Source organism: Colobus angolensis, unplaced genomic scaffold (genome assembly GCF_000951035.1).
Source record: "Colobus angolensis palliatus isolate OR3802 unplaced genomic scaffold, Cang.pa_1.0 Scaffold23, whole genome shotgun sequence".
NCBI classification, from domain to species: Eukaryota; Metazoa; Chordata; class Mammalia; order Primates; family Cercopithecidae; genus Colobus; species Colobus angolensis.
Window position 1 is genome coordinate 9,393,834 of NW_012115488.1, and position 16,980 is coordinate 9,410,813.

The following is a 16,980-nucleotide window of genomic DNA, read 5'->3' on the forward strand; positions in this document are numbered from 1 at the left end:
AAATAAAATAAAATAAAATAAAATAAAAATAAATAAATAAATAAAATGAAGTAAAGTATGTATTGGGTGCCTGTCACATGCCAGGCATGGCACTGAACTCATGGATCTTAGAATTTAGGGGGTGACAGAAATGAATCAAATAAGTAAAAATCAATGTATACTTTAAACTTTAATAAGTGCTTCAAAGGAAAAGTTCTAAGCATTGAAAGAATATAGGGGAATGCTTTCAAGGGGTATTGATCTTTGAACTAAGACTGAATAATAAGTAGAATTGATTATGCAAAGGACTGGGTTGGAAGAACATGGAGGTGAGAGTGAGAAGCTGTGAAGGCAGAAAACTGAGGCATAAAAAACACACATAAGCGAAGAACTTGGGTGGATATTAGGTACAGAAGTAAGGAGGAATGTTGATCTTGGATAGTTGGACAAGACCGGATCATTCAAGACCTTAAGGAATATTTTATAGTTGCCAGTCTTTATAATAGTGTTAATGGAGAGGCTTTGAGTGGTTTAGGAATGGAGGACAGTTACCATATGTAATATGGTATGGTATAATCATATTTGGATTTTGAAGATATTATTCACAGTGCCATGTAAATAATGGGTTGGCACAGAAGAAAAGTGAAGATACAGGGAGGCAAGATGATGGTAGCTTAGACTAGGTGTTGAATATGAGGGGGAAGTACCAGAGATGACTCAGGTTTCTAGCTTGTGCAGTTGGATGGGAGAAGGAGTTCATGCTATTCACTAAGATGGAATTCCAAAAAAAAGAATAGTTGAATTTTGGTAAGGGAAGTAAAATAAATGTGGTTTAACACATTTTGAATTTGAGTTACTTTTGAGAATAAATTTCTCTAGACTCAAAAGAAAGTCTCTGCTGGAGAGATAAACCTGGGAACTTTAGCTATATATATTGTATTTGAAGTCATGGAAATTGATGTAATAATCTGAAAAGAAAGGCTGAAGATGGAGAAGGGAAGAGGATGCTATAGACCGAACTATAAGAAGGTTCGAGGTGAATGGCTGAGGATATGGGATGATGGCCTAGCAAAGGAGACTTAGAGAACCTGGTAAGAAACTTAGGAAAAAACAGGATGGCAGATACCAGCAGAAGAGTGCTTTAAAATGGAGGAAGAAGTAAACGGTGTCAACCCCTGGTGAGAAGTCCAGTAAAATGAGAACCTGAAAAATAACTATTATAGTTAGCAACATAGAAGGCATTAGACCATAGAAAGGGCTATTTGTATGGAAAGACAGAGACTGAATACCATTTTGAATAGAGGTGAAAGAAGAGAGACCTCAGCTATATGCAACCATTTCAAGAAGTTTGACTGGGAAGATAGAACCTGGAGAAGGTGGTAGTGGTGGGGTGTAGGATTCAGAAGGTTTTTTGCATGTTTAGTTTGGAGAGACCCAAGCATGTGTAGGTTGGATGGAAAAGGTACAGAAATATTAAATATTTAGAAGAAAAAGGAGATAATTAATAGTGGTATGGTTATGTAGAAGACAAGTAGAGATGGGATCCAAAAATGAAAGATTGTGGTTTCTAATTTAGTTTTCTCCATTACTGCTTGGACTTTGCATGCATTTTTTTGGAAGTGCTCATGAGAGCATGTGTTGGAGATTCTTAATCATTAGCAGTCATTGCTTATTCTTCATTTGTGGTCATCTTGAGTTACTGTAGAGAAGGATTTGTTCATATGTCGGGACCATTTGGGACTGTAAATGAAAAATCTGCAGTATACCTTTAAAAGGGAGCAACATGAGAATTTAAAATGCTGGATTTTTTAGAAAAGGAAATTGCTATTGGATATTACATGTAAGGCATTGACAAATTCTTTTGAATTGGTAATCTAAAAATGATCAATCATTTATAGGGAGCCCAGGTTTCAACCTTGATAGTTGTTCTTGCTGCATCATGTTCACACCACTAACCAAAATTTAAAAAGAACTTAATGTTTTGGAGGGAAGCAGCCATGTTAAGAGATTATACATTTTTTAAAAAATTTTACTCTTCGGCCGGGCGCGGTGGCTCAAGCCTGTAATCCCAGCACTTTGGGAGGCCGAGACGGGCGGATCACGAGGTCAGGAGATCAAGACCTTCAATAGTTAGGGGATTTTTATATTTTTTGTCCGTTTTTTTTTTTTTTTTTTTTGTAGTACAGAATTTTAAAACATATACCAGTTGTAGCAGTTTGATAAAACCTTGACAGCCATTTGAAATATGTGAGTCTGCTTGACATTCTTAAAATAGATAAAATGTAAAGTGAAAACTTAGATGGGCATAATTTCAAATTAATAGCATAAATTTTTTAAACCAAATATTTATCATGCTTCTGTAAAGGGTATTTATTATTGTAAAATTTCTCAGTTATATTTTTATCAACTTTACCGAAGTTAATAAAAATCATGTTCTGTATATTTCCCTTTAAAATATACATTTAGTATTTATTTAGTTAGTTTTTGAGCCAGGGTCTGTCCCTGGCTGGAGTGCAGTGGCACTATCTCGGCTCACTACCACCTCCGCCTCCTGGGTTCAAGCAATTTGCGTGCCTCAGCCATCCGAATAGCTGGCGTTACAGACATACACCACCACACCCAGCTGATTTTTGTATTTTTAGTAGAGACTGGTTTCACCATGTTGACCAGGCTGGCCTCAAACTCCTGACCTCAAGTGATCCACCTACCTTGGCCTCCCAAAATTCTGGGATTACATGCGTGAGCCACCATGCCCAGCCACATTTAGTATTTATTTCTAAATACACCTTGGAAAAGTGTGTGTAGGTATAAAGCAGAACATTAAAAAAAAATTCTTGGTTTTTAAATTAGATTTTTTAAAAAATTCTTATTTGTAGTACAAAATTATTTGTTGTTATTGTAAAGTTTTCTCGCTTGTGTCTTGTCTTTTCACACTCATACACACATGCGTCATGAAAGGATCTTCATTTGTAGTCACAAATGCAGTAGTCTCATTGTTTAAACAATAAATTAGAATAGATAAGTTTTTGAAGGAGTAATAAAATAGTAAATTATGATTTGTGTTTTTCAGGGGGAACGGATGTTGTGTTTTCCGTATTTCAAAGTTTTTTGGCTGAATCAGCTTCTGGCTGGTGTTTCTTTACTTTGGAAAATTTAATATATGGTATAATGTTAAGAAAATCATCTGTTACTCTTTACCGATGGCAGGGGATTTTTATTCCAGTTGAGGTAAACATCAGTATTTTTTTATAATACAAAAATAAAATGTGCAGATAAATTTTAGATGTATCATGAATAACTGTATTAAATTTTAGATGTATCATGAATAACTGTATTCTTATTTCTCATTTTCTAGGATTTAAATATAGAAAATCCTAAAACTTGTGAGACCTTTAATATCGGTTTTTCTCCCTACTTTGTAATTACTCATGAAGAAAGAAATGAAGAAAAGCCTTCTCTTAATAGTGTGTATACATTCACATCTGGATTTAAATTATTCCTGGTAAAAAAAAGTTTCATTTTTAAATAGATTGCTTTCTTTAAAAGTAATTAAGATTTGTAAGATTGTTCAGATTGTAAGATAATGTATGTTCTATGTTAATGTGAAAAAAGACTTTTTGTGAGTTGATACACATTTTAGCAAAGTATCTTAATCCGGGAATATTTTTGTCTTTTTAAAATGACACTTAGGTATGCCTAACTTGGGATTAAAATTTTTTAAGTCTTGCACTTCATATAGTAACTCATGCTATTAGTGTGTTCGGTGGCTTTCTTAGTTCAAGTCTCCTTTAAGTTTTCATTCCCACTCTGTCCTTGCAGGTACAAACAATTATTCTGGAAAGTTCTCAAGTAAGATATTTTACTTCAGACAGCCAAGATTATTTAATCATTGCAAGTCAAAGAGATGATTCCGAATTAACTCAGGTTTGATTCTTTTAAAATGAAGTGGTTCTTTTTGTTTGTTTTGCTTTTCTTTTTAACATTATAATTGAAATTTACCAAAGGTATGGTTTGCCAGTTTAGTATAAAAGAAAAACCATAATTTGATTGTAGTAAAGTAGAATGTAAAGACTGGTTAGTTAAAAGTTAATTTTTAAACACCAGAGTCATAAAATATTATTGTCTTCAAGAGCCAAGGATAATGTAATAATAAATATGAACATTTAATTAGAATTTAACTGAATGCAAAACATTGTGGAGAAAAATCACACAGCCAGATAGAGAGTATCACTAAAAGTTCATGGTTAGCATTGCCACACAGGTATTCAGTATCACCTCAGAAATCCCACATTTCTTTAGTAAACTAGATCTTGTAATCCTAGTAATGCTTATTTGATAACTTTTGTGACTTCTTAAACTTCCATACATGCTTCACATTTCCATTTTCAGCTAATTCCCTTGTTGAAATGAAAGCTACCAAAAGGGGTATTACTCATTTTCCCAACACCAAATTCAAAAACCCACTTGAAACCCAATCTTATTCCTCATTCCTGCTATGACAGAGAAAGTATCCCTTCTAAAAAGCCAGCCCTCTCACATAGGTGCCCATCTTGCCCTCAAAAGGTTAGCTATTCCCTTCATCTCTGGCGTCTCTCTCTCTCTATTTGGTTACTACAGTCAGCGTAAATGTTCTAGCTTCACCCAGCTTAAAAAGAAATTCCTCCCCGATCTCATTCCCTTCTAATTTTTGTTTCATTTCCTTTCTCCCCTCTATAGTAAGACATCCTGAAAGAATTATCTATTTGTTTTGTCTTTACTTCCCCATGCTCACCGATGACAACTGGGTTGCCAATTCCAGTGGGTGTTTTTCTGCGTAATCATTATACATTCCACCAGCATGTGACAGTCACCTCATCCTCAATATAAATCTTATCTTGCTTTCTAAGACACTACACAGATTTTCCTTTTCCCTTTCTCTCTCTCTCTCTGTGTATGTATGTGGGTATATGTGTGTGTGTGTGTGTGTGTGTGTGTGTGTGTGTGTTTGTGTGATCCTTCTCATTCCCCATTCCCAGTTCCTCTTCCCTTTTGTAAACTTAGATGTCTGTGTATGTATGTGGGTATATGTGTGTGTGTGTGTGTGCGTGTGTGTGTGTGTGTTTGTGTGATCCTTCTCATTCCCCATTCCCAGTTCCTCTTCCCTTTTGTAAACTTAGATGTCTTGGAGTTTTCCAGAAAGATTCACTTATAGTTCAGATTTCTTTTTTCTTTCTCTTCACTCTCTTGGATACTTTTATCAATCCTATGGTTTTAAATATCAGCAATAGGCTAGTGTCTTTTAAATTATATCTGTAGCCTTTCCCCTGTATTTCAGGCCTACATACCTACCTACCTATTGACATGTTCACTTAAATATATTTTTGGTACATAATATTTAACATATCCCAAACTGACCTTTGATTTTCACTATGAAACTCGTTACTTCAGTGCTAGCTTTCATCTCAGGAAGTAGCAACCCCACAAACTCAGTTGCTTAGGACAGAATCCTGGGATATTTCTTCCTTGATTACTCTTTTTTTTTTTTTTTTTTTTTTTTTGCGGACAGGTGGGCAGGGTCTGGCTCTGTGGCCCAGGCTCCAGTGCAGTGACATGACAGATCACTACAGCCTTGACCTCCTGGGCTCTGGTGATCCTCCTACCTTAGCCTCCCAGGTGACTGGGTCAACAGGTGTGTGTCACCACACCTGACTGATTTTTTATATTTTGTAGAGATGGAGTTTCACCATGTTTCTCGGGTTGGTCTTGAACTTACTCCTTCTTATTCTTTCACATCGAGTTTATCATTAAGTATTTTTGATTATATGTGTTTATAAGTGAAGACATTTTGTCTCTACTCCTCCCTACTTCAGGTCCCCATTATTTCTCTTCCACACCATTATAGTATCCTCCTAGCTGTTCTCTGAACTTCCTTGACCTCCTCAGATCCATTCTCCATTGAGTAACTGGAGGCATTTTTTGAAAATATTAATTGACTAATGTTATTTCTGATTTTAAAGCCACTCAATGATTTGCAATTATACTTAGAATAAATTTGAAATTATTTAATATGGGCTTAACATAGGATAGCTACATTTCCGGATTTGCCTTGGAAAGTACTGGATTATGCCTGTTGTTCTGATATTGTTATTGCCCCTTTCACTCTTTAAAGGATCCCTGTTTAGATGATAAATTTTATGGCCACCCTAATGGGAGGTTCTTCATGATCTTACGTCTCCAGCCTTAACTCTCATAAATCTCCCAGCACTATCAAATTCCTTCCTGTCTTTATTCAGATAATGACAAACTTTTTCTGTCTTAAGAACTTTGTCATGTCATTCCTTCTAACTTGATTTCCCTAATACCTTCATAATTCTCTATCAGACCATCCTAATTGTCATCTTCAGTACTTGACCCATTTTATACTCAGACATTTATTTAATTTTTGATATGTTTCTTGTTTACCTTTTCCTAATAGTTAATAAGATCCGTAAAGGGAAAGGCCGCTGTATCCATAGTTCCTAGCATAATGTCTGTGGCTTAAAAGTTCCTAATTGTTGACTGAATAAGTATAATTTTCTGTGACATTGACCAGCTTGCTTTCAGGTAGGGTCTGAATTTTAATTTTGCATTTATAAACACTTACCCTGAAACCTTGTGTGCATTGACTGCCACCATGGGGACAAAAAGGATTTAGGTGTTTCTCTGTATTCTATTGCTCAAGCAATTGATAATAATATTGCAGCATTAGAATGTTTCTTATTCATTTCTAAATTTTTCATATTTAGTTTATTTCCTGGTTTTAGCTTTCCCTTTCCCTGCTGTTACCAACCCTTACTTACCCAGATGTACATTTGATACTGATTTCTTTTCAAATAACTTCTCTTTCATTCACTTTATGTGTGTGTGTGTGTGTGTGTTTGTCGTGTGTACTCATGTGCATAGACATAGATGTGCACACTCACACAGATTAGATAAGGGAGAGAGCAGCGAGGGAGCATCAGTTTTAGTGCTTTCTTTTTTTATAAAGGTATCTTTTTAACCAAATAAAAGGATCCAAGAGAGTAAACATATGATATTGATTACATTCTTGCAAGTGCTAAATTCCTAGTCATAAAGGGTTTTGTATTTCAACATTTCCTTCAGGTCTTCAGGTGGAATGGAGGAAGCTTCGTGTTGCATCAAAAACTCCCTGTCCGAGGTGTGCTGACCATGGCCTTGTTCAACAAGGGAGGCTCTGTGTTCTTAGCCATTTCCCAGGCTAATGCCAGGCTGAACTCCGTTTTATTCAGATGGTCTGGCATTGGGTTTATTAACTTTCAAGAGGTGCCTGTCAGTGGAACAACACAAGTTGAGGCTTTGTCTTCAGCCAGTGATATTTACTTAATATTTGCCAAAAATGTCTTTCTAGGTGAGAAGATAAAGTATTTGTAATGTATATATAGTTATTATTGAGCTCATCTAGCATTCATATGGTATATTTTATATGAAAATGCTCTTGTAATAATTTTTTACTAATCCATATGTTTATTGATAGATGATAAGTATTAATTGTTAGCTGTAAATGGATTTTTGAGAAATATTTAGGCAGTATGCCCCTAATCTTGTGGTGTTCTGACTACCACCTTAAAGTTATATTAAAACAAAATTGGAAGTAGATAGGTAAAGTAAGATACATGACTATTTTATATCCAGGATGCAAACAAGTAACTTTTTATGTATATTTACTTGAGATGCCATGAATAATTCATAGTATTAATAAATAATGTTCAGAACTTTTTATAATACTCTTTCAGAATATTCTTGGAAGGAAAATTTACTTTTTGCTACTGAGTAGAACTTTCATAGGTAAAATTGCAGCATTCCTAAAAAAAAATAAAATAAAATTGTCCTTGTTCTTTCTTTAACATTATATCATGGTTAATGACTAATAATGTATTTGTGTCATGCAGTAAATGCAAAAAGGCTTTTGAAGTACTTCCTATTAACTTGTATTTTTATTAAACTAAATGGATTCTGAGGAAATTTGTTTATTCTTATTTTTATTGTAGTTTTATTATGTAATTTTGTCATTTTTTTCTGTAACTTTTGCATTAAGATTTGACTTTTATTTCATTATTGTAGGAGATCAGAATTCAACTGATATTTTCGTCTGGGAGATGGGGCAGTCTTCCTTCAGGTATTTTCAGTCCCTAGATTTTGCTGCTGTTAACAGAATCCACTCCTTCACACCAGCCTCAGGAATAGGTAAGGACTTTTCAACTGCTTACCAGTTCTAAAGGTAGTATGGAAAGCCAGAATGATTTTAATCTCATTGATTTAGATTTAGTGTCACATTGCCAGACACTGGGTTTTTGTTTGTTTGTTTGTTTGTTTTTTTGAGACAGAGTCTCACTCTGTCATCCAGGCTGGAGTGCAGCTGGGCAGTCTCTGCTCACTGCAAGCTCCACCTCCCAGGTTCACGCCATTCTCCTGCCTCAGCCTCCTGAGTAGCTGGGACTACAGGTGCCCACCACCATGCCTGGCTACTTTTTTTGTATTTTTAGTAGAGACGGGGTTTCACCCTGTTAGCCAAGATGGTCTCGATCTCCACACCTCGTGATCTGCCCACCTTGGCCTTCCAAAGCGCTGAGATTACAGGCATGAGCCACCGTGCCCGGCTGACACTGGGTATTTTAATGGGAATATAACATCAAGATCTTTACAAAACTCCTTCCAGAAATCCTAGAATTTTTTGAAATTCTTTTGAATTTCAGTTCTCCTTTTGCAGATTAATACTTTCAAAATGGGCATTGGCTTGAGAATAATCAGAATAAATAAAATATGGAGGAAAATATTAGTGAATAATAAAAATAATATATTTCTTTTGTCTAGAGAAACATGAAAAGGGACATTGACATTAAATATGTATTTTTAAAATATGAAAGTATGTGTATGGCAATAGCAAGTATTTGCATTTAAGAATTTTTTTTTAAGTTGGAGAATGACTATGAGAATTCTTCCATTTTCATTAACTCTCCCAACCTCCTCCACAGTCTGAAATCCTTTCTTGGTCTTCTGTACTTTAATCCACACATCAGAAACATAAGCAATATTTTTAATTACTGTGGTTTCAGAAACAAAGTCAATTGGAGAGAACCCAAGGTATTATTGCTGCTGTCTGCAGGTTGTAGGATTATTTTAGGGTTGGCAAGGAATCCCTTGGGTGGGTCAGTGATAATAAGGAGATGAAGCTGAGGCCAGCTGGCATGGTGAGCTTATAAAGCTGGCTCATGGGGTGGGTGTTCATAGCATAGGAAGCAGACACAGACAGTGAGTTATCATGTCTCCTGTCAAGGTCTTTAGAGAATTTGTGAGCGAAGCCTGAGTGACTCCACAGGTGACTCTGGATGAATCACAGTCCTGTTTTTAAATTGAGATATGGCAATTCTGTATAAATTAAATGGCACACAGTTATTAATTTGATATTATATGTAAGTCAATGTTACAACGCTATGAAGAATTCCTCTACTTAAAAGCCTTAATGTATGGTTGGAGAAGCAGGAAAAAATATTAAGATACTAATTCAAGGTATACGACTGTATTAGTCCATTCTCACACTGCTTTAAAAAAAACTATCTGAAACTGCGTAATTTATGAAGAAAAAAGGTTTAAATGACTCACAGTTCTACAGGCTGTACAGAAAGCATGCTTTGGGAGGCCTCAGGAAGCTTACAATCATGGCAGAAGGGTAAAGGGGAAGCAAGCACCTTCTTTACATGGTGGAGGGAAAGAGAGTGAAGGGGGAGTGCTGCACACTTTTAAACAACTAGATCTTGGGAGAACTCCCCTACTATCACAAGAACAGCAAGGGGGAAATCCGCCTCTATGATCCAGTCACCTGCCATCAGGTCCCTCCTCCAACACTGGGAATTATAATTTGACATGAGATTTGGGTTGGGACACAGAACCAAACCATTTCAACAACCAATACCATTTGCTCTGTGAGAGGTAGAATTGGAGTGATTAAGAGAGATGAGAGAGAGCTTGAGCTGTGTCTAGGTGGACTGGCAGGACGCACTTTGGGCAGAGGGAAAGGTGTGAGCAAAGGATAAAGGCAGAAGTGTTTGTAGCATTGAGGGAACCATTGGTAGGCGAAAGTGCCAGGGACAGAGGATTTGACCAGAATGTCGTGGTGCTGAGGTTGGAGATACAACACTGGAATCTAGAGAAAATGGCCTGGAATGGCAGGCACATGGTATGCCTATGCCTCAAATCATCCAGCAGTTTTCACACATTTTGGTCTTAGAATCTATTCATATTTATTGTATAAGAGATTAAAACTGAGAAATTTTAAAGTCATTTATTTTAAAGTGACAACAATATACTCATTATGTGTAAATGTAACATGTTATTTTTAAAAGACGTATTTTCTAAAATGAACACTTTTATGAGAAGAATGGCATTGGTTGTATTTTAATTTTTGAAAATCTTTAATGGCTGGTTTAATACATGGTATGTATATTCTACTTTTTATTTATGTATTTAATTAATTTTTTAAAGAGACAGCATTTTGCTCATTTGCCAGGCTGTAATGTAGTGGTGCAGTCATAGCTTACTGCATCCTTGAACACAGGAGTTCAAGCCATATTTCTGCCTCAGCCTCCTGAATAGCTAGGACTACAGGCATGCTCCATCATGCCCACATAATTAAAAAAAAAATTTTTTTTTGTAAAAATGGAGTTTCTTTATGTTGCCCAGGCTGGTCTTGAGCTCCTGACTTCAAGAAATCCTCCTGCCTCAAAGTGCTGGGATTACAGGCGTGAGACACTGTGCCCAACTGATTCTCTTAATTAACTTTTTTTCCAGCTTTATTAAGGCTTGATTGACAAATAAACATTGCATATATTTAAGATATACAATGTGATATTTTGATATACATATAGTGATATATATTTCCTCAATTGAGCTAATTAACCCATCCATTACCTCACATATTTACCTTTTTTTAAAAGAAAACACTTACGATCTAGTCTCTTAGCAAATTTCAAGTACACAGTACATTATTGTTAACTGTAGTTATTATGCTGTAGATTAGGTCCACAGAAATTGCCCATCTTATAACTGAAAGTTGGTACTCTTTAATCAAAATCCCCTACTTCTCCCAACCCCTGGCCCCTGGCAAGCACAATTCTACAATTTGCTTTTGTGAGTTTGACTTTTTCAGTTTCCACATATAAGTGCGATCAGGCAGTACTTGTCTGAGTCTGGGTTCTCATGTCTGCATCTGAATTCAGTCTACTGCAGTATTATCAGTCATTTAGCCTCTGCTAAGTCCTATACACTCATGAAAGAATGAGAATAAAGTAGAAAAATAGCATTATTATGAAAACAGCATTATGTTCATATTATTATGAAAATAGTTTTGACCTCTGAAATCCTCTAAAAGAGTTTCAATGTCTCTTAGATCCCTGGATCACACTTAACAGTGAGATAGAGAAATCCTTGAAGGCTTTTCAACGGCGAATGATGATCAAAGGCATGTTTTACAACTCCTCATAGCTTTGGTGTATAGAATATGCTGGACAAAGTAACTTGCAACTGCCTGGGCAAGAGTTGAAGAGGGCCCTTAGCTGGGGTGAGAAATTAGGAATGAAGATTCTTGTGGGAAAGAGAAGTTAGAAATGAAGATTCAACAGCACTTGATGTCTGTTCAAATGTGGGGAGCAAAAGTTATTATACCTTGACAATTGGAAGGATAATGGTGTTAAATTAGGAAAAGACACAGAAGATGTCTGTAGTGAGAAATGTTATGAACTTGTTTATAGGTGTCCAGTTTGAGATAATAGAGAAGCATGTGTAGATGACTAGTAGAGATGTGGAACTAGAATCAGGAAGAAATTGGGAGTTAAAGGTTTGGATTTTGGAGACATCCATGCGTGGGGATAGTTGAACGCACAAGTGTTAAAAGGTACAAAGTAAATTATATTGATTGCGAAGACTGGAGGATTTAGCACAAATACTGGAGTCAGTATTTGGAATTTTTCCCTTAGGTGCCCGACTACTGCTTTCTTTATCAGGCATTTAACATATAGGCAGTGTTAACCTTCAGTCACCTCGACTACTGACCAGGAATCATAGGTTATTTATGTCTAACTTTTAATTTAGTATTATTTTTAATTTATAAGTTGTAATTATATTACATATATTAAGTGTAGTATGTTTTGATAAATGTATGCAATGTGGAATATTAAATCAAGCTAAATAACATATCCATCACTTAACATTTTTGTGATGGTACAGTTGAAATGTACTGTTAAGTTATTTTGAAATATACTATACATTATTATTGATTATAGTCACCCTGGTGTGCAGATTTCAAAAATTCCTCCTGTCTAGCCAAAACTTTGTACCTTTTGACCACCAACTTCCCATTCTTTTGCTCTTCCCTACCCTGGTGACTATTGTTGTACTCTTTGCTATGAATTCAACGTTTAAAAGATTACACAACTAGTGAGATCATGCAGTATTTGTCTTTCTGTGCCTAGCTTATTTACTTGGCATAACGTCTTCCAGATTCATCCATGTTGTCCCAAATGACAGAATTTTGTTCTTTTAAAGTTGAATAGTATTCCATCATGTATATATACCATATTTTCTTTATCCATTCATCTGTTCATAGATATATAGGTTGAGTTCACATTTTGACTATTGTGAATAGTGCTATAATGAACATGGGAGTGCAGATATCCCTTTGACATATTGATTTCAATTTCTTTTGATGTATTCCCAGACAGAAGCGGGTATTGCTGGATCATTCTGTTTCATTGTTGGGGGAACCTCCATACCATTTTCTATGACATCTTACTAGTTGCATTTCTACCAACAGTGCATGTGCAAGGATTTCCTTTTCTCTTCTTCAACACTTATTTTTTATAAGGTTTATTCTAATAGGTATGAGGTGATAGCTTATTTTGGTTTTAATTTTTATTTTCCTAATGATTAGTGATCAGCATTTTTTTCATGAACCTGTTGGCCACATATAAGACATCTTTTGAGAAGTGTGTTTTCAGACACTAGCCAATTTTATTTTTATTTTTATTTTTATGTTTTTGAAACAGAGTTGGTCTGTTGCCCAGGCTAGAGTGCAGTGGTGCAATCTTGGCTGACTGCAACCTCTACCTCCCAGGTTCAAGTGATTCTCCTACCTCAGCCTCCCGAGTAGCTGGGATTACAGGCACCCACCACCATGCCCAGCTAATTTCACCATCTTGGCCAAGCTGGTCTCAAACTCCTGACCTCATGATCCACCCGCCTCAGCCTCCCAAAGTGCTAGGATTACAGGCATGAGCCCCCGGGCCCTGCCTAGCACATTTTTTAATTGGGTTGTTTCCTTGCTATTGAGTTATATTAACCATTTATCAGATAGCTGTATGGTTTTAAAATGTTTTTTCCCATTCTTTGGGTTGTTCCTTCATTTTGTGAATCGTTTCCTTTGCTGTGCAGAAGCTTTTTAGTTTGATGCAAACCCATTTGTCTATTTTTGCTTTTGTTGCCTGAACTTCTGGAGTGAATCAAAAAAATCCTTGCCCAAATTAATGTCATGAAGATATTCCCCCTGTTTTCATTGAGTAGTTTATAGCTTAATGTCTTTATTTTGAGTTGATTTATGTATTTGGTGTGAAATATGGATCTAATTTCATTCTTTCACATGTGGATATCCAGTTTTCTCAACACCATTTATTGAATAGACTTTCTTTCTTCATTGTGTGTTCTTGGCACCTTTGTCAAAAATCAATTGGTTGTAAATGTGTGAATTAATATCTGGGCTTTTTGTCCTATCCCATTTGATCAGTCAGTCTGTTTTTATGCCAGTACCATGATGTTTTGATCATAATTGCTTTATATTTTGAAGTCAGGTAGTGTGATGCATCCAGCCTTGTTCTTTTTGTTTGAGATTGTTTTGGCTATTCAGAGTCTTTTGTGGTTTCATAAGAATTTAAAGATTTTTTTTTATTTCTGTGAAAATGGAAAAATGATACTGGAATTTTGATAAGGACTGTATTGAATCTGTAGATCACTTTGGTGAGCATGGACATTTTAACAACATTCATTCAGTTCATGAATGTGGGATATCTTTTTATTTGTGTTTTTTTCTATTTCTTTCATTGGTGTTGTACAGTTTTCAGTATACGAGTCTTTCATTTTCTTAGTTAAATTTACTGCAAAATATTTTATCTTATTTTTTATTGCTGTTGTAAATAGGATTGTTTCTTAACTTTTTTGGATAGCTAGTTATTAGTGTATAGAAATGCTACAGATTTTTGTATGTTGATTTTGTATCCTGCAACTTTACTGACTTCAGTTATCAGTTCTAAGAGTTTGTTTTAATGCAAGCTTTGGGGTTTTCAAATATAAAACATATTGTCAGCAAGCAGAGACAATTTAATTTCTTCCATTCCTGTTTAGGTATGTCTTATTTCTTTCTCTCGCTTAATTGCTTTGGCTGGAACTTTCAGAACTATGTTGAAAGGAAGTGACAATAGTGGGCATCTTCGTCTTGGCCAGGATCTTGGAGAAAACCTTTTTCAACTTTTCACTATTGTGGATAATGTTGGTTACTTGTTTGTTATATGTGACTTTCATTGTGTTGAAGAGCATTTCCTCTATACTTATTATTTTGACAGCTTTTATCATGAAAGGATGTTGATTTTTTTCAAATGCTTATTCTGCATCGATTTAGATGATTATTTGGTTTTTATTCTTCACTTTCTTAGTGTGGTGAATCACATTTATTGATCTGCATATATTGAACTATCCATAAATTCCAAGAATAAATCCCACTTGATCATGGTTAATGATTCCTTTATTGCATTGTTGAATTTAATTTGCTGTTGTCTTACTAGGGATTTTTGCATCTATGTTCATCAGAGATATTGGCCTGTAATTATTTTTCTTACAATGTCTTTGGCCTTTATATCCTCTGTTCCTCTGTTTGGAACTATCCTCTGTTCTTCAGTTTTTTGGAATAATTTAAGAAGGATTGGTATTTGTTCTTTAAATGTTTAGTAGAATTCAGCCATGAAGGTATCAGGTTCTGAGACTTTCTTTGATATGAGTCTTTTTATGACTGGTTTAATTTCCTTGTTCATTATTGAGCTGCTTAGGTTTTCTGTCTCTTCATGATTATTCAGTCTTAGTAAGTGCTATGTGTCTAGACATTTATTCATTTTTTCAAGGTTATCCAATTTTTGGCACATAACTGTGGTAGTTTCTCTTGATCCTTTGTATTTCAGTGTTTCTGTGGTATCTGTTGTAATGTCTCCACTTTTATTTCTGATTTTGTTTGAATCTTCACTTTTTTTCTTAGTAGATGTAGCTAAGGGTTTGTCAACCTCTTCTTTTCAAAAAAACAATTCTTAGTTTTATTTTTTTTCTATTGTTTTTCTAGTCTTTCTTTCTTTTATTTTTGCTCTTTGTTATTTGCTTCCTTCTGTTAACTTTGGGCTTAGTTTGTTCTTTTTCTATTTCCTTTAGTTGTAATATTAGACCATTGATTTGAGATTTTATTTCTTTTTCAATACAGGTGTTTATTGCTATAAATTTTCCTTTTTGGACTGTTTTTGCTGCATACCATACATTTTAGTATATTATTTTTATTTTTGTCTTAAGGTATCTTTTTATTTCTTCTGCAAGTCATTTGTTGTTCAGAGTGTATTTAATTTCTATATATTTTGAATTTCCCAAAATTTCTTCTGTTATTGATTTCTAGCTTAATGCCCTTATGATCAGAAAACATACTTGCTATGCTTTCAGTGCTGTTAAATTTGTTAAGACTTGTTTTGTGGCCTAACATACAGTCTATCCTGAAACATGTTCTGTTTTTTTGAGAAGAACGTATATTCTATTGCTGTTGGATAGAAGATTTTGTATATGTCTGTTAGGTCTATTTGGTCTACAGTATAATTTAAGTCCAGTGTTTTCTTATTGATGCGCTGTCTAGATAGTCAGTTTATTGTTGAAAGTGGGGTACTGGGGTCCCCTACTATTATTGTATTGCAGTCTATATCTGCCTTCATATCATTTAATAATTGCTTTATTATTTAGGTGCTCCAATGTTGGGTGTATATATAATTGTTATGTCTTCTTGATGAATTTACCCTTTTGTTTTTATATAATGGTCTTCTTTGTCCCTTTTTATAGTTTTTTGCTTAAAGTCTATTTTACCTGATATAAGGATAGCTACTCTTCTCTTTTGACTTACATTTGCAAGGAATACCTTTTCCGATTCCTTCTTTTTCACTTTATAAGTGTCGTTATTGGTAAATAGTCTCTTGTAGGCAGCATATGGTTGGATCTTTTTTTTTTTTAAATACATTCAGCCATTCTGTGTCTTTTGATGAACTTAATCCATTTCATTCAGGATAATTATTAATAGGAACAGACTTGCTACTGCCCTTTCATTATTTGTTTTCTGTTTGTTTTGTAGCTCTTTTGTTTCATTCTTCTTCTCTTGCTGTTTTCCTTTGGGGCTTGATGGTTTCCTCTGGGGGTCTGCTTTGAATCCTTTCTTTTTATAGTTTTTGCTTCCACTGTAGTTTTCTGCTTTGTGGTTACCATGAGGCTTACATAAAACATCTTGTACTCAAAAACAGCTATTTAAATTTGATGAAAACTTCATAGCAAACAAAAACTGTATTTTTATGTTCTCTCCCCTAAAACTTTTTGATTTTGATCTCCGAATGTTTTTTGTAATTTGTATTTCTTAACAATTTATTATAGCCACAGTTATTTTTAATAGTTTTGTCTTTTAAACCTCTTATTAGAGATAAATTTGCTTTATATAATCACCTTACATTATTAGAATATCCTGAACATGACTATATTATACCATTCAGTTTTTTTTTAAATTTTCACATGTTTTATGTTGTTATCAGACTTTAATTTAAGCTTAAAGAACTCCCTTTAGCAGTTCTATAGAGCAGGCCTAGTGGTGACAAACTCTCTAAGCCTTTGTCGGGGAAAAATTTATTTCTTTTCTTGTTT

General features: G+C 34.8%; 1 protein-coding gene across 1 annotated transcript in view; it reads left to right on the forward strand.

Moving 5' to 3' along the window:
• ADGRV1 (adhesion G protein-coupled receptor V1) overlaps positions 1 to 16,980 on the forward strand; it is a 605,676-nt gene that overhangs the window by 167,189 nt on the left and 421,507 nt on the right. The window contains exons 46-50 of the mRNA XM_011944259.1: positions 3,050 to 3,207; positions 3,335 to 3,481; positions 3,799 to 3,903; positions 7,102 to 7,366; positions 8,080 to 8,202. Coding sequence (XP_011799649.1) covers positions 3,050 to 3,207; positions 3,335 to 3,481; positions 3,799 to 3,903; positions 7,102 to 7,366; positions 8,080 to 8,202 — 798 coding nt within the window. The remainder of the gene's footprint in view (positions 1 to 3,049; positions 3,208 to 3,334; positions 3,482 to 3,798; positions 3,904 to 7,101; positions 7,367 to 8,079; positions 8,203 to 16,980) is intronic.